The sequence below is a fragment of the Lithobates pipiens genome, unplaced genomic scaffold (assembly GCF_037356315.1).
Source record: "Lithobates pipiens isolate NorthernLeopardFrog02 unplaced genomic scaffold, aLitPip1_a1.2 Scaffold_13, whole genome shotgun sequence".
Classification (NCBI taxonomy): Eukaryota; Metazoa; Chordata; class Amphibia; order Anura; family Ranidae; genus Lithobates; species Lithobates pipiens.
This window is the reverse complement of record NW_027507718.1, coordinates 338,993,451-339,015,686: the sequence shown is the minus strand read 5'-3', so window position 1 is coordinate 339,015,686 and position 22,236 is coordinate 338,993,451. Positions and strand designations below refer to the sequence as shown.

Sequence of the window (22,236 nt, the reverse complement as noted above, 5' to 3'; positions counted from 1 at the left end):
TGTTAAGGGACACACTGATATCCATATTTTATTTTAAGCCGATTCAGCAGGGACTGGCCAAATTAGGATCCATGTATGGGCACCCTGATTGTACAGTAGATTGACTTTTGTACTACTGCCCTGACTAATAAATGCCTTTCAATTAACCCCGCCGGCCATAGCTGACAGCGCTGATCAGTGTGTTCTGACGGCGGGGAAGTATCTCCACTGTCAAAACACAATCCTCTGGTTGAACGAAAATAACTGTAATGTATGGGATGCTTAAAAATATGTGGGGGTATGCAAAGTGCTCACCTGCATGGTTATACCCCTGAAGCCTATTTAGTTGACTGCATAGTCATGGCTAAGTCCAAACCCAGCCAAAACATTTATTTCACTTCAGATAGAGAGGTTTAAAGGTTAGAACCTCTGTCAAATTGTTATTTGTTATTTGCTGTGCTCCTCTTGCCAGGATTTTCTGTCCTTTCCTGTCGAGTCCGGAAATAATAGCAAATCTCTCCAAAAGGGACACATACCAAAAACACATTTTTAGTAGCGTGAAGAACAGTTAAAATTTATGGCAATGCTTTGCTTTTTAGTTTTGTCCTGGTCTTCCAATTTTTCTGTGCGTTTACCTATACATCAGGGCTTCTTGGTGTTTCATTAGTTCATTATAATTCTTTATATTCTATGTAATCGTTTGGTTATAGGCTTTTATATCCTGCAGTTAGCATTTATCCCTAGTTTCTTATGTTGACTAGTCTTCCATGAAAGATCATAGTGTCTTCCTGTGTATACAGCATGTGAAGAACTTCAGGCTCCCCCACCGCTTCCTGCAGAAAAACCAGTTGGTCTTTACAATAAATCTGCTACAAGAGCACGCCCTATGGTTAGAAAAGTAAGTACTATACAGTATCTCTTCATTTTGTCTGGTGTTCGCCAGTTATTTATATATTGTCTTTTTATAACGGTTCTTTCTATTTGTACTGGCTGTAACTGATGTACATAGACATGAACCCCTATAGCCCAGCATGACAAAAAAAAATGTAAATCCCAACTGAATGACATGTAGTTTACCAAAGCATAAGCAACTGATTTTTTATTTTTTATTTTAAACTTGTTTTCATCTTTCTTCTCTGTTGAATCTCAGTGCTACAAATCTCCTGCAGCCACTTTTTGTTTAATGCATGCACTCTAGGGATGGCTGCATGGAATTTTCTAGTGATCCTGATGGTGACAACAGTGGACCGTGCCTCTCTAATAATGTGTGTTAAAATTGACAATTCTAGTCCATCAGAAGACTATAGAACAGGGATATAATAAATGGTCATAGTTGAGGAACAGGAACAAAGCATTGTTACCCTTTAACAGGAATAGCTTGAGCAAGGACCTTCATGGCAGGATCTCCAGGTACTGTTTTAATGGTAAGCTACAGACTTACAAATGTTGAAAATGACCTAACATGTTAAAGTTTACAGTATGTGAGATTTTGGTAAATAGGTTTACATATACTTTGAATTTAAATGAGGTAGTCACTGAAAACATGTAATTAAAATAGCATGGCTGTGAAGTAAAATGGTACGGCCTGCACCCCATTTTCTTTTTTAGTTTTGTTAAAATTTTGAAATCGTTCTTACTATTTACAGTACTTCATATACTGAATCAAACTTTTTTCTGTTGCAGGAATGGGAAACATTTGATAGTACAGAAGAGCCTTGGACAAAGCCAGTTCTGCCGACTAGGTATGCACTGTATATATTTTGTAAAGTAAGTCATATTAAACACATTTGGGAATTAATTTCTCTGTATTTTTTGTTTCTCCCAAAATATCAAGAACTCTCTGTACATTGCTTAGCAATAAGGTTTCATAAACATCTGCAATTGATGTTGGCCGTTCCTGTACTTAGTCAGGAAGCAGTCTCCTTTTGATGGTATAATTTTACATTACATTCCTGTCTAGGCCAGCTGGTGTTAAAGTAATGGAAACTGCACAGCAGCCTCCACTGAAAGGTCCCCCAGGTCGACCACCACCTCCCAAAGTTTCCAGAAATGCCTCAAATCGAGATGCCTTTCCTCGTTCATCCTCTGATGCAGGCCTTGGTGCAAAACAGAACACATCTGGTATCAACAGATCAAAGAGTCAAGTATTAAAGAGACAGCAACCAGATCTACCTCCTCGACCTAAACCTGGGCATCCTCTGTATAATAAATACACGGTGAGTTCTATAGGTTTTTCTTCTACTGATGTAAGTACAGGCCTCTTTCCAGTACTATATTTACTACAATAGCACTTGTGGGTCAGTGTCCAAGGCAGCAGAGATAGAGGGGGCAACACAAGCGTCAACATTTTACAAATTGTGATAATTTTTTTTAATTTCCTCTTCTGGCTAGCTCTGGACTTTAAGGCTGGGTTCACACTATTGCGAATTGGATACGGGTTTCCCCCCGCATCTAATTCGCATGTCGGGAGATTGAGACCGGCTCTCTATGGAGCCGGTTCACATGTCTCCAAAGTGGCTCCAGAGCGAATTCCACAGGAGTCCTGTGTGTCTTCTTGTTCCGCTTCAGGTCCAAATTCAGCCCCCCAAAAAAAACGCACCGCACCCCTGCTGTGAAGCCGCTCCGTGTGGCAGTGTGAATCCAGCCTTAAAGCTATATCCAGAACTGTAGGGTGCAGGAGTTTTTGAGATCAGTCGGGGGGCTCTTTATAGTTCAGGACACATGAAACAGACTCTCTGGTTGGATGTAAAGCAGACAACATTTTGTCTTCAGTAGCACATTCCAGCAGTTGTTGCTAGAATAATCACATGACACAATGGGCAGGGTTTGTACAAGGTGTGTCATCTTTCAGGTATGCCTAAAGCAGCATGATGTCTAAATATAGTCTTGGCTCTATTACCACTTGCTATGGTCATGAACAGTCTGAGAAATGAAATGTGTACACCAGCAGATAAAAATGATTGTGCTTAGGGAGTCTGTGCTGTGAGTTGATTTATGATAACTGTAATTACACAAATAGAAAAATTAAAAAGCTGGTCGACCTAAAGATCAAAAAAAGAATCTTGCCTGTTCTCAGTGTGTATTATTATTTTGTTGTAGCAGTGACACTACAGCATATAGTATACTCATGGGTGACTGTTTTCTGTTTTAGCTGCCTCTTCCTCATGGAATTGCTGAGAAGGATATTGTAGCTAGTAACCCTCGAGAGCTGTCATGCAAGGTAAATCTACAGTAACAGCTTATTATGTGTAAAACATGGTGCTAAGATATAGTTATATAAATATTATGTGAGCATGTGCCCTGTGTTCACCTCTGCCATCCTCTTCCGTGACATCTTTGGGAGGCGGCTGTCTATTCCAGGCTGTCCTTCTCCTCCATCTGCTGAATGGAAGTCGATGCCTCCAGGGGTACATGATGTCCATATTCAAGGAGGCACCAGGAGCAGAGCATGTTAATCTCACCCAGACAACAATGGAGGAAAAGGGATAGGTTGGAGTAGAAAAAAAATTAAAACAAACATAAAAATAAATAAATAAGAAGGGTGGGTTCAGAAGAAGGAAATTTACTTTTTAGGCCTTGTTCACACAAGGTGTACATAACCGTATACCCATGAAGGGCCATGTTTACCAGCACGTGGATGCATGGGTGTTCCCTTGAATCCCTGTGCAGGCAGTCCCATAGCTGTCAATTGGGATACAGTGGCTGACGGACACAGCCACTGGTCCCAATGTGAAGTTGTTAGTGTATGGCACCGAATGCATGAAGGATGTATGCCTCATGTAAATAAGACCTTAGTGTGAAAAATAGAGACATTTACTGAAGAAGATACAAGATAACAATGTATGTACATAGGACAATGGTGCCTCAGTCCCCTTCAAAGTAAGCACCTTGGGACCTCACATACAGTAGTTCTCCCAGCACCTCTTCTGCTGTTCATAAAGCTCTGCAAAATCCTTTCTTGGGATCGCCATCAGCTGCCTCATTGTATTTTCCTAAATCTCATCGATGGTCTTAAATTTCTTCCCTTTCAAAGGTGATTTTAGTTTTGGGAAAAGCCAGGGGTCACAGGGCTCCAAATCTGGGCTGTAAGGAGTCACCTGGGTGATTTGATGTTTCACCACAAAACGCTGCACGAGATGTGATACACAGGTGGGCGCATTGTTGTGATGAAGCTGCCAATCACCAGTTGCCCATAGCTGTGGCCATTTTCATTGTATTGCATTTCTCAACTGTAAAAGAACATTCAGATAGTACTCTTTGTTAATTGTTTGGCCTGGAGGCATGTACTTGTGATGGACAAAACCTTCCTAATCAAAAAACACAGTTAACATGGTCTGGAACTTACTGCAATTTTGTGGTGCCTTCTTCGGGTGTGTAGAACTAGGCGACTTCCATTGGGACAACTGGGCCTTAGTTTCTGCATCATACCCATACCCATTTAATGCCAAGACCTGGTCAATCGCCGATCTTTGTTGATTGCAGCCTGTACATGTTCAACATTCTCAGGTATTCTGCTTGTTGCAGGCTTCCAGAACATGGATAACTTTCAACAGATTCTCAATCATCTTTGAAGCATTTGTGCCAAACTTTTATTTGCACTGCACTCATTACATCATCCCCAAAAGCCCTCTAAATCATCCAAATGGTTCTCAACGGAGGAATGTTCAAGCTTAACACAAAAATATCGATGCATATTCTTTGCTCTACTCGCTCAGTCTTTTTGAAAGCGATGGCCACACAGAGTATACATGTTCACTCAACGGTGACTAGTGTCCCCACTAACTAGTACAGTGAAGTCCTTATTGTTCACGCATACACATTCCAGTCCACTCTTCTTGCCTGCCAGGCTATATTGAGGTTGTGCAAAAAGTTAACGTTTATATTCACAAAGCCTAAACTTTTTCCCAGACAGACCTTGTATATATTATGATAATTCGGGCTGTGTCACCTGAGCTTCTTTCACTTATTTGGGGAAAAAAAAGATTGTAATATTAATATTTAGCAGTGTATTTGTATTATGTTAACTATAAATCGTGTTGTGTCTCTATACCTACAGCGAGGAGAGGTGTTGGTGTTGCTGGAACAAACAGATAACAGTCGCATCCATTGCCAGAAAGGTGGTATAACAGGGGATGTTAAAGTGACCAACATGAAGATCATTACTCCACTAGATGACAGTGTGGAAAACAGACAGAAAGTAAGAAACCCCCTAATATAGTACCTTGACGTTTAATATCAGTCTCACTACAGTGTTTATATCTGGGGTATTTAATGATAAATAAATGGGCAAGGAGGTAATAGTTAGGATAGGTATACATGGCCATGTTTTGGTCTTAATGTGGGCTTCTTCTGTGACTTTTGAGAACGGATGCATTGATCTATTTCTAGTGGAGTAAAAGGGAGGCACTTATCTCACACACATACTGTACACTTAATTTATACTAAAATATATACACAGTGGATATAAAAAGGTCTAGACCTCCCTGTTAAAATGTCGGGGTTCTGTGATGTAAAAAACTTAGACAAAGATAAATCATTTTAGAACGTTTTCCACCTTTATTGTGACCTATAAACTGTACAGCTCAATTGAAAAAAATAAAACAATGTGGTTGCATAAGTGTGCACACCCCCTTATAACTGGGGATGTAGCTGTGTTCATAATTAAGCAGTTACATTCCAACTCATGTTAAATAGAAGTCATCATTTTAAAGTGCCTCTGATTAACCCCGGATAAAGTTCAGCTGATCTAGTAGGTCTTTCCTGACATTTTCTTAGTCGCATCCTACAGAAAAAGCCATGGTCTACAGCAGTGTTTCTCAAATCCAGTCCTCAGCCCCCCCCCTCCCCCCCCCCAACAGGTCATGTTTTCAGGATTTCCCTCAGATGAAACGGCTGTGGTAATTGCTAAGGCAGTGAAACTGATCAAATCACCTGTGAAAAATAATGGAAAACCTGAAAACATGACCTGTTGGGGGGCCCTGAGGACTGGATTTGAGAAACACTGGTCTACAGAGAGCTTCCAAAGCATCAGAGGGATCTCATTGTTAAAAGGTATCAGTCAGGAGAAGGGTACAAAGGAATTTCCAAGGCATTCGATATAACATGGAACACAGTGAAGATGGTCCTCATCAAGTGGAGAAAATATGGCACAACAGGGAGGCTGCCAAGAGGCCTACAGCAACATTTGAAGGAGCTGCAGGAATATCTGGCTGTGTGGTACATGTGACAACAATCTCCCGTATTCTTATGTCTGGGCTATGGGGTAGAGTGGTGAGACAGAAGCCTTTTCTTATGAAGAAAAACATCCAAGCCCAGCTAAATTTTGCAAAAACACATCTGAAGTCTCCCAAAAGCATGTGGGGAAAATGTGTTCTGGTCTGATAAAACCAAACTCTTTGAATTCTTTGACCATAATTCCAAAAGACTTATTTGGCAAAAAAACAACAATGCAAATCACCAAAAGAACACCATTCCCATATGAAGCATGGTGATGGCAGCATCATGCTTTATGGCTGCTTTTCTTTAGCTCCAACAGGGGCCTTAGTTGTTAGCCTAATATTGGCACAAAACCTTCAGACTTCTGCTAGAAAGCTGAACATGAAGAGGGAACTTCATCTTTCAGCAAGACAACGACCCAAAGCATACAGCCAAATAAACAAAGGAATGGCTTCACCAGAGGATTAAAGTTTTGGAATGGCACAGCCAGAGCCCAGACCTGAATTCAATTGAAAATCTGCGGGGTGTTCTGAAGAGGGCTGTGCAAAGGAGATGCCCCCGCAATCTGACAGATTTGGAGTGTTTTTCAAAGAAGAGTGGGCAAATTGTGGCAAGTCAAGATGTGCCATGTTGATAGACTTATACCCAAAATGACTGAGTGCTGTAATAAAATCAAAAGGTACTTCAACAAAGTATTAGTATAAAGGTGTGCACACCTATGCAACCATATTATTTTAGTTTTTTATTTTTACTTCCCTCCACCTAAAACATTTTGGTTTGTTGTTTAACTGAGTTGTACAGTTTATAGGTCACATTAAAGGTGTAAAAATTTCTGAAATTATTTATATATGTATGTGTCTATATTATATGGTGTGTGTGCGTGTGTATGGTGTGAAACATTGCTATACAGCCTAAAGCTGAATTTTTAGTATTTTTGTTTTTTTGGGGTTGATGCAACATGCACATTATAAATGGTATGTCCCTCATTACTTGCAGGTGGCTGCTTCTGCTAAAAAATCTTCCCTGCTGCGCCACCCCCAGAGCTGTCGCTGCCTCTAAGAAAAGTTGTTTCACTTGCCAGCCCCTTTCTACTCTCTCCGCCATCCACAGAACTCCTGCTAATATGCTCCCACAATGTATCGTGTTCTCTGAATAAGCAGGGGACATCCTGTCATTCAACTGCTTCTCCTTTCACAGAACACGATGCATTTAAGGACAATAACAATAGAAGCTGTGTGAATATCAGAGGAAGCTGAAGGAGGTAGGTGAGCACCGCAACTTTTTTACTCTAGCGGCTATGAAGAAGGCACTGTATGGAAGATTTTTAGCAGAAGCAACTGCCTGCAGGTAATGGGATACCACAAGGAATGTCTGTAATGCTGTATCCCCCCCACAAATTTAAAAATAAAAATAAAAGTTCAGCTTCAACAAGGATAAGATTGCTTGGGGGCTCTACAAAAAAGGCTTGTTATCTTTTAAATATAATTATAACTTAGGAGGCACAGAACTGGGAACACAGAACAAGTTTCAGAAAGTTCCAGGCTTTGAGAATGCTAGACAATTAACAGTATAGTAGTATTTTACAGTTTTAATGGCTTTAATATTAAACGTTGCCTTATGACTCTGCCCTTCCTAGGATGTGCTGCCTAGAATGGAGGACAGCCATACTCCTCATGCACTAGTGCTACATGACTATGCAGGAGGTAAGTAAAGTGATTTGTTATATACTATTCATTCATACACGTTTTAGATTTAAAAAAAATCAGTTGGTTGGGCTGTCTGTCAATTTTCAATCTATCATTTGTTTTTAACCACTGTAATTACACTTGACTGTAATTTTTAACTATAGCAATATTAACTTTTAGTGTTTGTAAAGGCCATGGTATTTGCAAGGTTCAATTAATGACAAACTAAAGTGGTTCTAAAGGCATAAGGTTTTTTTCTACCTTAAAGCAGTTGTAAAGGCATAAGGTTATTTACCTTAATGTATTTTCTGTATTAAGGTAAAAAAAAAAAACTTCTGTAATCAGCTACTCCCTTCCCCAAGCCCCACCTAACTACTTACCTGAGCCCGATCTTGTTCCAGCTCTGTGCCTCTCTCTCTCTCGCCTAATGGACGTGGAGGCAACCATTGACTCCTGTTGCTGTCAATCAAATCCAGTAAGGAGGGAAGCGGGGGCGAGGCCGAACCTCACTGTGTATGTGTGTCAATAGATGCACGCATCCCGACTCATGATTGAGGGCCCCAATAGCAGTAGACTTGGTATGGGGATAATAAAAAGGGAGGAGGACTCCAGAAGAGAAGGAGCAGGGCTGCTCCATGCAAAACCATTGCGCAGAGCAGGTTAGTATGACATGTTTGTTATTTTTACTAAATTATGTATCTGATGGAATCAACATTGACTATTTGCATATCTTTGTTCCTTGTCTAGTCTAACTGTATTATTCATTACATTTCCCCAACTTATATTATACCTTTTGGAAATCAAATGTTGATGGACACTTTTTGTACTTATGGCCAAGTTCTTTTTCTTCTTTGGGTATCTTGTCACCTGTGTAATCTAGAAACGTCCTTCTTTTCCCAAATAAGAAAATGTGAAAAAAAAATTATGCATCTTTAGACCTTATACACACAGACGTATTTACAGCAGCCTTTTTAGCTTTTTTTGTAGCTTAAAAACGCCACTTCATGTTATTCAGTGACCTCATACACACCATGGTGTTTTTGAGCTGTAACAGGCATTGGGCGTTTTTAAGCTCCAAAAATAAACCCAGGACCAGCGAATTCTGAGGCTCCAGTGCCAGAGCTGTAAAAATGCCAGACGCCGTTAAACAAGGTATACACAGCATTAAGCCTTGTCCGTTGTTTCTCTGCCCCTATTCAAAATCAATGGTTCCCTATGGGAGCCCATTGATTTGATAATAAGTCACACCAGAAGTCAGATCAAGATGATCCGTCTTGCAGTGCGACTTGTGTGCTGAGAATCTTGTCCCCCCACCCCTTTCTTGACCTGCCGGGCTGCGTGCTCGGATAAGGGTCTGGTATTGTCTTGTTTTTTTTGGGGGGGGGGGGGGGGATACCCCATGCAAAAAAAAAAATTACATTTTGGCTGGGTTCCCCTTCAAGATTCTCAGCACACAAGTTGCACCGCAAGTCGGATCATCTTGATCTGACTTCTGGTGCGACTTCTATTCAAATCAATGGGCTCAAATAAGGAACCATTTATTTTGAATAGAGGCAGAGAAACGCGGCTGAATGCAAGTGCCGCTAAACGTGCATTGACACCAATGCAAAACGCGGATAAAATCGCGCTGAAACTGCTACTTTTTTTCCTGGCGTCGGTACTAGCTTTAAAGCCCTTTTTTTTTTTTTTTTAAACGTCCGTGTGTATGAGGCCTTACAATCACTGCAATGCATTATATACAGTGAGGGAAAAAAGTATTTGATCCCCTGCTGATTTTGTATGTTTGTCCACTGACAAAGAAATGATCAGTCTATAATTTTAATAGTAGTTTTATTTTAAAAGTGAGAGACAGAATAAAAATATCCAGAAAAACACATTTCAAAAAAGTTATAAATTGATTTGCATTTTAATGAGTGAAATAAGTATTTGATTCCTTATCAATCAAGCAATATTTCTGGCTCCCAGGTGTCTTCTATACAGGTAACAAGAGGAGATTAATAGCACACTTTTAAAGGTAGTGCTCCTAATCTCTGTTTGTTACCTGTATAAAAGACACCTGTTCACAGAAGCAATCAATCAGATTCCAATCTCTCCACAATGGACAAGATTGTAGACCTACACCAGGCTGGAATGGGCTAGACCAGGAATATGCAATTAGTGGACCTCCAGCTTTTGCAAAACTACACATTACATCATGCCTCTGCCTCTGGGTGTCATGCCTGTGCCTGTCAAAGTCTTGCTATGCCTCATGGGACTTGTAGTTCTGCAACAGCTGGAGGTCCGCTAATTGCATATCCCTGGGCTAGACCATTGCCAAGCAGCTTGGTGAGAGGGTAACAACAGTTGGTGCAATTATTTGCAAATGGAAGAAATCTCAAATAACTGTCAATCTCCCTCGGTCTGGGGCTCCATGCAAGATCTCGTCTTGTGGAGTTGCAATGATCATGAGAACATTAAGGAATCAGTCCAGAACTACATGGGAGAATCTTGTCAATGACCTCAAGGCAGCTGGCACCATAGTCACCAAGAAAACAATTGGTAACACACTACGCTGTGAAGGACTGAAATCCTACAGCATCCACAAGGTCCCCCTGCTCAAGAAAGAACATGTACAGGCCCGTCTGACGTTTGCTAATGAACATCTGAATGATTCAGAGGAGGCCTGGGTTAAAGTGTGGTCAGATGAGACCAAAATCAAGCTCTTTGGCATCAACTCAACTCTCCGTTTTTGGAAGAGGAATGCTCCCTGTGACCCCGAGAACACTATCCCAACTGTCAAACATGGGGGTGGAAACATTATGCTTTGGGGGTGTTTTTCTGCTAAGGGGACAGGACAACTTCCCCACATCAAAGGGATGGTGGACGGGACCATGTACTATCAAATCTTGGGCGAGAACCTCCTTCCCTCAGCCAATGCATTGAAAATGGGTCATGGATGGATATTCCAGCATGACAATGACCCAAAACACACTGGCAAAGCAAAAAAAGGAGTGGCTCAAAAAGAAACACATTAAGGTCCTGGAGTGGCCTAGCCAGTCTCCAGACCTTAATTTCATAGAAAATATGTGGAGAGAGATGAAGGTTTGAGTTACCAAATGTCAGCTTTGAAACCTTAATGACTCGGAGAGGATCTGCAAGAGGAGTGGGACAAAATCCCTCCTGAGATGTGTGCAAACCTGGTGGCCAACTACAAGAAACATCTAACCTCTGTGATTGCCAACAAGGGTTTTGCCACCAAGTACCAAGTCATGTTTTGCAAAGGAGTCAAATACTTAGTTCACTCATTAAAATGCAAATCAATTTATAACTTTTTTTAAATGCATTTTTCTGGATTTTTCCATTATTCTACCTCCCACTGTTAAAATAAACCTACCTTGAAAATTAAATACTTTTTTCCCTCAGTATACATTAAGGTAAAAATGCTTCCAGTATCTGCCCCCCCCCCCCCCCCCAACACTTACCTGGCCCCTTTTTTGATCCAGCACTATGCCTGGGAGTAGCATCACTGCTCCCCCTCTCACTGTCTCCTCAGAGGCACAGAGACAGAAGCAGGAGCCATTGCTCCTGCTGCGGTCAATAAAATCCTGTAAGAATGGAGCAGGGGGCAGAGTCGAACCACACCATGCATGTCTATGGACACACACAGCCCAGCTTGGGATCAAGCCCAGATTTGCTATGAGGGCAGACACAGAAAAAGAGTGCCAGCTAGAGAACACCAGAAGAAGCAGGTTGGGGTTGCTCTGTGAAAAACTACTGCACAGAGCAGGTAAGTATAACAAGCTGAGCCCTTGCAACCGCTTTAAGTAGGGAGTATTTCACTAAGCAAACTATGCCCTCCTCTGACCTAGGAGTGTAAGGAAGAATGTAAACAGCAAAAAAATTACAAGAAATGCTCAAAGTTTGAACATCACAATAATCAGGCTGTCTGTGAACTCCATGCGAGGGTGCTAACGGCGCCTATGGCAGTTTGGAGATGCTCTTTACACATAACAAGATTTTTCAGTTTATTAATGGACTCTGGAAAAAGAGTCAATATTACTGAATATTAAATGTCCCAATACAATTGCAACTCCTGATGTAGAATGGATTCAGTCATCTGCTGATATTTTCCTTCTTTGTGTTGAGCCTGTTTGCGGCTGGTATTAGCTACTTAAGCATCAGTTGATATAGGGGTTCTCACTATTGGCTATATATATATATATATATATGGGTACCCTAAAGCGGAGCTATACTCACCTGTTCTCCAGCACTGTGATCCCCTGGAGCTCCTTGCCAGCCATTAACATATTCAGCCTCGCGGCTTCCACTCCCGCGCATGTGCGAGAATTCAGTCATCGTGACATCGCCAAAATTCTTACACTGAGCTGACTTGTGCTAACAGACATATTTTTGTAAATGTTTAGAACATGAAGATGACCTAAGTCTGAGCTCAGGGGAGATTGTATACCTGCTGGAGAAGGTAGACAAGGAGTGGTACAGAGGAAAGTGTAAAGGAAACGCTGGTATATTTCCTGCCAATCACATCAGAGTTGTGGTAAGTGATTACATGTGGCTGCTTTGGGATACAGTAATAGAGATATACAGTAGTAGGCTGGACTTTTGTCCCAAATTGTAGAACATTTATCAATTCTGCCTCAGCCAGGAAATGCTAAACGGCAGCAGTGAGACAATTTAAGACAAACGCGAGACAGATTTATGATAAGTAGCATTCATTGATTGCTTTTTTTGGCTCCTCTCATGTACCACTGAATTAAACCTGCTCCTAACCACTTCTTAATAGTGCGTCTCTTTTGAGTGAAAATTGGTCTCCTCCTCACGGACATGTTGATTGAATTTAAGAAAACGCAGGACTCGTGGGTCACCAATTCCTATCGGTGAATTTTGATTGCCACCTAATAGATCTTTTAACTCATGAGCCAAATCTGTTAGTGGACCATGGCTTAAAGACAAGACCCCAAGGTGGTCATCCTTCCTTACTGCGCCCTTCCGCTACCTCCCAACCTATCCTGCTCTCTCTTTTTTTACCTTTTTTCTCTTTTTTTTATTTTTTTTTATTTGTTTACAAACTTTTTATTCGGTACAAATAGTGGTAAAAAATGTGATATCCTATATCGAGAAAAATACATATAGTTAGAATATTCCTGAGTGAGTTTTTGGTTATAAAAATGACTTATTCAGGGTTTAAGAGGTGTTCTGCATGAGTAAACCAAGGGTCCCATTTTTTGTCAAATAGATGTTTTGTATTGTTTAGGATATAAAATATATTTTTTTTTCCATGAGGATGATATTGTTAATTCTTGTTTTCAATTGGTTTAAAGGTAGTGACAAAGATTTCCAGTGGTATGCAATGAGCCAGTGAATAGAAACACTATCACTATCTCAAATGATAGGTAGTCAGTCCTATTATAGGGGTAAATAATAGACAGTTGGCGAGAGTGAGACGTATGTTATTTTCTGAGATTTTCTCAAGTAGTTTCCATAACTGAGATACCTTCTCACATTCCCCAAAAAATGTGTGAAAATGATCCTATTGAAATACAGCCACTAAAACATATCTGAGGTACTGAGGGGAAAATGGAGTGGAGTTTTTCTGGTGTATAATACCATCTTGTAAATCGCTTTATTGCTGTCTCTCTGATTGTGATTGATCTTGTGCATTTAAGTAAATTGTTGATATACCTTCGCTGATAGATCGGTTCCTTTATTCTGATGACAACCTCCTCATATTACACTTTGTGATGCCACTACCTTGGCTATATTACCTGGATGACTATACTTTAAATATTTCTAAGGAATCATTTTTGTTTTTTTATTCTATATTCTGTCCACCTTCCTAACTAATATACTAATAAAAATATTGAAAGATAATCTGTCACATCTTCCTACGGTGGTTAATATATTGCAGACCTATGTAAATCTGTCTTGGTTGGCTGCCCAGGATTACAGATGCAAGGGTCGCAAATGCACCTAAAAACTGTTGCACGGAATCTGCTAATTGACAGGCAGCCTGATTTGCAGCTACTTTTATCACTAATATGCTTGATAAATGTCCCTCTTTGACAGTTTGTGTAAATATTAGTGAAAGTGTGAGTTTTGTCTTCAGTAATCTGCGCTGAAGAACTGACAGTTGAAATTTTGTTTTGTTTTTTGGTCACCATGCTGTCATTATTCTCTATTTTTATGGATGAGATGTAAAATGTTAACTTTGGCTGTGCCTGCCAAGACTCTGTGTGGTTGATTTACTAAAACTGGAAAGTGAAAAATCTGGTGCAGCTGTACATAGTAGCCAATCAGCTTGTTCAATTAAGGTTTGGCAAAAAAATGTAAACTGATTGGTTTCTATGCTGAGCTGCACCAGATTTTGCACTCACCAATTTTAGTAAATCAACCCCTGTGGGTCATTTGCAGAAAAATTGTACATGTAAAAAAAGATTGATTACACATAGGAAGACAACCCTTTTCTAACGTAAACTTTTTTTTTTTTTTTATATCCTGGAACATATACGTTGATTAGAGAGAATTGGCCATATTACAGGGAGACCAGTTATGAGAGGCTTATAATCCTCTTGCTTTGATACTTTGAGTCACTGACCCGGAAAGAGTATGCAACACGTGAAGTCCTCTCCTGATCTGCATACTTTTCTAAGTTCACTGATTTAGAAAATATTGAAGCTAAGAGATCAGCAAGACTTCCAGATAACTAAAATTGAAAAAATGAATTCCAGCTGGAGTCCAATCATCACAGTATTGAAGTTTATTACTCCTTAGAGCAAACATGGTATTATGTTTAGACAATTAGCAAGAACCTCATAATGTATTGTAAACATAAGATATGTTTATCATGTAATAAAAGTACAGGTTTTTAGCCATAATGACCTAATGAAGAAGTGTAAAATAAACAGCACTAAGAATTAAAGCTGTAGCTTTTCACCCAGTGTTCGTATGTAATGCACTGCCCTCTGCTGGCTGCAGTGAATGGAAAGTAACATTGACATATATAACGTGCCTCCGTCTTATTCCCAAGGTTGATGTTCCAGAAAAGTTAAATCCCAAGAGACACTCCTCAGCATCTATTGTAAAGTAAGTAAGCTGTTTTTGTCATTATCTATTTTGTAAACTATTCAGGAGACGATCAATGTTCTAACAAAAAGTGTCCTTGTTTAAACCCAGAAAGAGTGATTACTTCTCATCGCCAATATGTGTTTGGTTATTCCAGGGGCCCACGGTGTGTGGCACGATTTGAATTCATAGGTGATCAGAAAGATGAACTGAGCTTCAGTGAAGGCGATACAATTGTCCTCAAAGAATACATTAATGATGAATGGGCTAAAGGGGAGCTACGAGGACACATAGGGATCTTTCCTATCAACTTTGTTGAAATTCTAGAAGACTTACCATCCAAGACATCCGGTAATTATGTACTGTATTGTACATGGTTATTTTTTTTTAACAGGAATAAATGGCTTGCTGTGGCTCTTTGGAGTAAGAATGCTTGCATGACTGTTCCACAAATGTATTACCCTTCTAATGTAATAAGGCAGTGAGAAAGCAATCCTAATGATCCAAGCTTATTAATACTTAGCAGCTAGATGTCACCATTCATCAGTTTAGTGTAAAACAATGAAGGATGAATGCTGATTAATTTCCATGGCATCCATGCTTCTGTTTTTTTATTATATGCCATATGAACTGTCTTGACCCCCTAGTTGTAGCCTTCGTTTTGAACCGGTGACTGCTTGACTTATCTTTCTCTTTCTCATTTGATCTTCTAGATGTTCGAAATTCACATAAGATTAAATTGCCTGGATTATCATCACAGGTATGTGTTTGTGTTTCCCACAAAACCTAGATTGTCAACTAAGATAGGTAATAGTGATCTTTGGATCATACAGATCCAAATAGTCATGCAATGAAATTCAGGGTTGTACATTGTTATGTTAAGTCAAATACTGTATGTTGCCATATCTTCACTCTACCACCGCTGTATGTTTAAAATGGTTCTAAAGTCAAGACATATTTTATACTTAATGTATTTTCTGCATTAAGCCCCCCCCACAAAACACAACCACTATTAACACTTACCCAAGTCCTTTCTCAATCCAGCACTGTGCCTGTCTGCAGCAGTGCTCTCCTCTCTCCCTGCTCTCACTGGAAACAGGGGCAGCAATGAGAGTCATTGGCTCCTACTGCTGTCAATCAAATCCTTAAAATTATTTTAAGGAAAAAAATTGCTTTTATAACTACTTTAGGAGTAATGGAGGAGTGATGAATGTGTATTTCTGCAGTGCTGTTTATATAGGACATTTCAGAAATCACCCTCAGCTTGCCAGTGCACCCATAAATGTCTGTTATCTGAGTCTTCATAGGACAGCTTGGTGTACAGAGCTTAGCTAAGCAGCTCTGTACTTTGTGATTGTTGTGATGACTAATCACAGCGGTCACAAATCTAAACACTGAAGTGTTTACATCTGAGAGTCCGCCCCTTCCTCTTACAACGGAGAAAGGAGCGCAAGTCAGAATTTATGACCATAAATCCCAATTTATTCATAACATGAAATGTTAACTTCTCGCCGAAGTTGCACATAGGGGCGTTTTGAGGGAGTGGTTTTTAGCGCTTTTTTTTTTAATACTCGTTAAGCGCACATCAGACGCACCTATTAATGTGTGCGTTAAGAGTTAGCATTTTGAGTCAAGTGTGAGCAAGCCCTTGGGAAAAGTGCCTTCTTTTTCTAAAGTGGCTTCTATATAGGAGAAAAAAAAATTGCTGCTGTGATATGACTTTTTGTTAGAAGGTGGCTACATTTGACCTTCATGGTCCCACTTTATGTAGGAATGTAGCAGAATGCATGACCCCAACTAGCATGCATGCCTCATTTTAAAAAATGGAAGTAAAGGGGGAATGGTTCAGGAGCTCACAGAGGACATTACAATAAAAAACAAAGCACAAAACAATTTAATAAAAATAGTTTACAGGACCAATACGTAGTGGAGGTATATGGATTATTTTTGGGAAATGTGGATATTGTTTAGCGTCACTTAAAAGCTTTAATCCCAAATATAGGAAAACAAAATGTAATCCAGTTATGTTTTCAGTTAAATTATTAGAATTTTTTTTTTTTTTTTTATGGAAATTAACATAGTTACCTGAATCTCAACAATTATCTCCGACCCTGTACACAGCAGCCCTCAAGCTGGGACAGAACAAAGCAGAAGTGTGAGACAATCAGAGAATTGTTGCTTTGTAAGGGAAAAAAAACATAGGAATGATCTTATCTATTTTTTATTTTATTTTTTTATTGTACATTAACAGACTGGGGATGAGTCTTGGACCTGGTTATAGTTGCATAACTGCAGTGTAGTTTGCAGGAAGATCTGTGCTGTATGACAAGGGTGCTGGCTGATCAGAATAAAAAGAAAAAACCCTATGACAAATCCTTTTTTAGCTTTTTATGTGGATCCATTGCCTACACATATAAATGCATTCAAGCTATACCTGAGCAGATACAGCAAAATGCTAAAATAAGCTGCTTTCCGTTTTTATAGCTGCTTACATATAAAATAGTAACATATTCATGAGACTGCCATCAGTTAGGTAAATGATTGTGATTAACCCACGTTCTACAAAGAAGACTGCTGCACCTTCACTATCGGCTCTGAGTAGTGGTCACATGCAATTTAGTTATTCCACTGTTTCTCATAACATCTGTTACACAAGATGTTACATTTTATTGTTGACATTTCTTCTCATCTCATATATTGTTACAGATATGCTCATTGAAGGTACTTTCTTAGGCTAGGTTCACACTTGTGTGGCTCTGCGAGGTCATGTTATTGAATGAGCTGCTGTGCCTCCTGAGAATGCAGCCCGCACAGAAACTGCCAGTGCAGTGCGATTCCCAGTGCAGGGAAAGCTTTCAGCGTTTTCCACCGTGTGCTGGTGCCATTAGGATTATTGGTACCCCCATGCATCTCCTGCCTTTCTCCGTGTGGGTGGTTGCAGTTGCGAGAACAGGTGCAGACCTGCAGAGGAACCACCTGCACAAGTGTGAACCTAGTCCTTTCTATTGGTATTAATCTGTTTCCCTGTTTTTTGTTTCAGCAAACAGGCGATTGGTGTGAAGCACTGTATGATTTTGCTGCGGAGGCAGAAGACGACCTGTCCTTTAAGAAAGGAGACAAGATCCTGATTATAGAACGGCTAGACCTGGAGTGGTACAAAGGAAGACTGAATGGCAGAGAAGGAATTCTGCCAGCTGCGTTTGTACAGATCTGCTCAGGTAGTGATTGAGATTTTAATGGTCCTATATAGGTCTGCAAATAATGCAGTCTAATTTTAAATGATTTGGGGCTTAAAGCTTTTTTAACCTTATATTTTGCCTTTCCTGGTTATTAATTTTTCCCCCATAAACAGGCTAAAAAAATATCCCTTTTCATTACATACCCTATTTAAGACACCGTGATGTCTTTTGATGTGCTTTTCTATGAAATGCAGGCAATGGCTGTTAGTAGGGGCAGGCAGGGTCCCTTACATAGCTTCCTTAAATCGTCATAGCACACTGCTTCTGTCAAGAACTCTCAGCCCTTATGCAAGCAGTAAAGTGGCTCTTAAGAGCTATACAAATATCAAAATGCCTTCATTGGTGTATCTAAAAATACCCCCCAAAACAAGAACCTGCCACAAAGAAATTATACCACATAAGAGAATTTTTGAGCCCTATGTGATATGCAGTAGATAAAGATTTAGTGAAGAAAAAACACACCTACAAACAAACACATGCGATTGTGTCACATAGGAGATTATTGCTTATTGAGTTGACACGTGTTGTTTTTTGTGTTTTGCAGGGCCAACAGCACGGCAAACTCAGGGAGGGAAACTTGGAAAGGCTCGGGCACTTTATGACTTCTGTGGGGAGAATGATGATGAACTTTCATTTAAGGTATATAAAAACCTCTAGGTCAAAAAGAAAAATAAATACCGCGCTAAACCTAAATCTACACTAGTACAACTAAAAATCGCTGCAGCTCAGTTTTACAAGATACATGTAAACACAATAAGATAACAAAAGAAAAAAGCCGCGCACATACATAAATACTGTAAATAATATTTAAAATAAACACCTATGAGTGATTAATTGATTGCAATAGTAGTGAAAAAAAGTTGATCTACCCCTCTAATAAATCAAACATAATTTATAAAAAGAATTATAAAAGAAAGTGTTAATAATGAAATTCAAAAAATCCCAGTGAAGTGATAAAAAAGTGCAATAAATGAAAAATAGTCCAGTCAAAACTTAATAAATACCAAAATGTCATAAGAATTCATGGAAAAATAAAAAATATTAGATTAATAGTAGCAATAAAAATGAAATGTAAAAAATATATATTGGTGATAATAATAAAAAATGGTGATAATATGAGAGTTTATTAATAATGTAAAAATAAAAAATACGAAGTGTTCAATCTTCTGTGCAACCAAAACACACCAAGGATCGTGACCACAACCACACAAAATATGCGCTTACCAAAAGGCAAGCGATTTCATGCCCATAGTCAATCTCCACACCTCCTCCTCAGACCATGATCACAGTAGGCTCCCTTATTGAATGAAACGGGCCGGGACCGTCAACAGCAGCACGTGAAGCAGAAAGGCAGTACTCGAGATTCCAGGGAAATGGAAAGAAAACTCACCATAGCATAATTCCGTATAACAAACTTAATAAAAGTAAAGAAATACACTTACATAGAAAGCCGTAAAAACGCCCATAAAAAATGCCGGCCGGCATGCATTCGCCCGTCCAACCTACGCTGTATCACGATGACGTCAGCACGTCTGCCACCCGATGTACGATTCGTCATAAAAAGACTTTGTGTTGATGGGGGAATTTGATCTTTTTTTTTTCCTTCTACCATGGGTTTATTCTCTATGGCCTGCTTTAGGATGATTTGCAATCGATAAAACCCGGTGTTCCAAACTAATGCTGCTTATCTGACATTGAGAACTGTAGTTATTTTACATTTGAATAGTAGGAGATTTTGATGGAAGTAAACTGGCCATACAGCAGACATAATGTCATTCCAGGCTCTGGAAGGATCGCAGTCTTATTGTTGGGATCCACCCAGGGGCGTACAAAGGGATTGGCAAGATTGGCGCCCGCCAGGGGCGCAGGCCGTGGGGGGGGGTCGCAAATCAAATTGCCACCACCCTTTCACCCACTACCAGCCCCACACAGCAACACGTGTACTCCCTCCTCCTCCCCCCCCCCCCCAGGCCCACCACCCATCCCTGTCACCGCTTTCAGGAGGCCGCGTCTCATGGTTTGGCAGCATTGGCTGGGCAGGGCCTCACCCCGCGCTGCAACCTGATTGGCCACGGCTCTTCTCGTTCTCCCAGACACGGGCCAGCTCCGCCCCTGGCCCTTGGACTGTGGAGTGCGCCCAGATCCGGGGAGAGAAAAAGGGGGGAGATGGCAGAGCGGAGGGTGTCTCGGTGGTATTAGTACTTCGGGGGCCTGGCCTCCTGCAGGGCGGCCTGCTACACACACCCGCTGGACCTGCTGAAGGTGAGAAGGAGAGCCGGGCTATGTGTGCAGTATGGAGGGAGGAGGAGATGTCCTACAACACGTGTGTGACTGCAGAGACATGATGTCATACATATGTTCGGTGTGTAGTGATCAGTGTAGTGGCCAATGAAAGGTATCAGGTAGGTCAGTTTAGGAATTGGGTAGGTCAGTACTATTGTAGGAAGGGAAGGGACCACTACACTATACACTGACCACTACACTATACATTGCCGTGAAGTTAGGTAGGTAGGTCACAACTGAACTGACAATTTTATTTGAATTTACACCTTTGTGACAGTGAGACTCTGATAGAAACATCAAATGTAAAAAAAACACAAGTAATAATGCATAAACTAATGTACATTTAGGGCTGGTTCACATTTATGCAATGTCCGAAATCGCATTTGATTTGCACCACACTGCAGTGCAAATCGCGTGCGATGCAAATTCAGCCATACAGATTGTATCGCATTGGGACCAAAGTTGGGGGGGGCGCCGCCGATACAGATTCTCACCAAGGGTGCTGGAGGTACGCCTCTGGATCCACCCAGCTGACTGTTGGGGGCAGTGAGGGGCTGAAAGCCATAACCAGCTGCGCTCACCCCCTCACCAGCCCGGTGCTCCAGTGAGCTAAAAGGCAAATCGGAGAGCAGTGAATCACAACGATGCTGCAATATGGAAATATGTAAAGTATGTGTTTGTTTGTTTGTTTTTTTTTTTTTACGCCAAACTTCTCCCCTAGGCTCCATTCACATTTGGCATTTTAGGATCTCAGGCAGAATCGCTGCAATTTTGCCCATGATCTCAAATCGCACTGAATGAATGAAATACTTATATAGCGCACAATGCGAACTGAATCGCCTCTAGGCGCTGTGGCGAGCTTTGATCATCTGCTAAAAGAGGAAGGTCTTGAGTTTTTTCCTAAAAGCCAGGTGATTTTCTTCCAGGCGGATGTTGATTGGTAGAGCATTCCATAGCCGAGGCCCTTGGACAGCGAATCTCCGATCACCCTTGGATTTATACCGGGCTTTGGGCACGAGGAGGAGGTTTTTGTTGGCTGATCGAAGACTGCGGTTTGGTGTGTAATGATTTATTTTCTCCATTGGGTATTGCGGAGCTTCTCTATGCACGCATTTGTGGGTGAGGCAAAGGGTCTTGAACGTGATCCGATTTTTTACGGTTAGCCAATGTAAGCTCCTCAGTGAAGGAGAAATGGATTCCCAGGGTTTTTTTCCTGTTATCAGCCTTGCCGCCGTGTTTTGGATCAGTTGTAATCGCGCAAGTTGATATTGTGGTAATCCTATGTAAAGCGAGTTTGCGTAGTCTAGTCGTGAATTAATGATTGTTCCAACTACCACTGCTTTGCCTTTCTTTGGGATAAAAGGGATGAGTCTGCGAAGCATGCGCAGCAGATGGTGAGATCGACTGACTACAGATCCTATTTGCGCATCCATTGACATTTGTGCGTCTAAAATAACCCCGAGACTCTTCGCTTTGGTCTTTGGGGAGATAGTCTGCCCAAAGACGGTTGGTGGAGACCAGGAGGTTTTGGTTGCGGGCTTATGATTTGGGTGTAAGATAAGAAGCTCTGTCTTTGATTGGTTGAGCTGGAGGGAGTTGGTGGTCATCCTGTCCTCTATTGATTTGAGGCAGTTTTCAAGTTGTTGTTGGTGATCTTTTTTTCCATTGATCCGGAAATAAAGTTGCGTGTCGTCAGCGTAAGAGTGGAAGCAGAGATCTGAGCATCTGATGATTTGAAGGAGTGGGCGAATGTAAATGTTGAAGAGAACGGGTGA

At 40.7% G+C, this 22,236-nt stretch overlaps 1 protein-coding gene across 2 annotated transcripts in view; it reads left to right on the top strand.

The window, feature by feature from the left end:
* Positions 1–22,236, top strand: part of SH3D19 (SH3 domain containing 19) — a 142,931-nt gene that overhangs the window by 112,407 nt on the left and 8,288 nt on the right. For both annotated transcript variants that reach the window (XM_077477028.1, XM_077477029.1), the window contains exons 9-20: positions 780–877; positions 1,663–1,721; positions 1,940–2,195; positions 3,131–3,199; positions 5,036–5,176; positions 7,832–7,898; positions 12,284–12,414; positions 14,905–14,960; positions 15,097–15,290; positions 15,653–15,699; positions 17,980–18,157; positions 18,723–18,817. In XM_077477028.1, the coding sequence (XP_077333154.1) occupies positions 780–877; positions 1,663–1,721; positions 1,940–2,195; positions 3,131–3,199; positions 5,036–5,176; positions 7,832–7,898; positions 12,284–12,414; positions 14,905–14,960; positions 15,097–15,290; positions 15,653–15,699; positions 17,980–18,157; positions 18,723–18,817 (1,391 nt within the window). The remainder of the gene's footprint in view (positions 1–779; positions 878–1,662; positions 1,722–1,939; positions 2,196–3,130; positions 3,200–5,035; positions 5,177–7,831; positions 7,899–12,283; positions 12,415–14,904; positions 14,961–15,096; positions 15,291–15,652; positions 15,700–17,979; positions 18,158–18,722; positions 18,818–22,236) is intronic.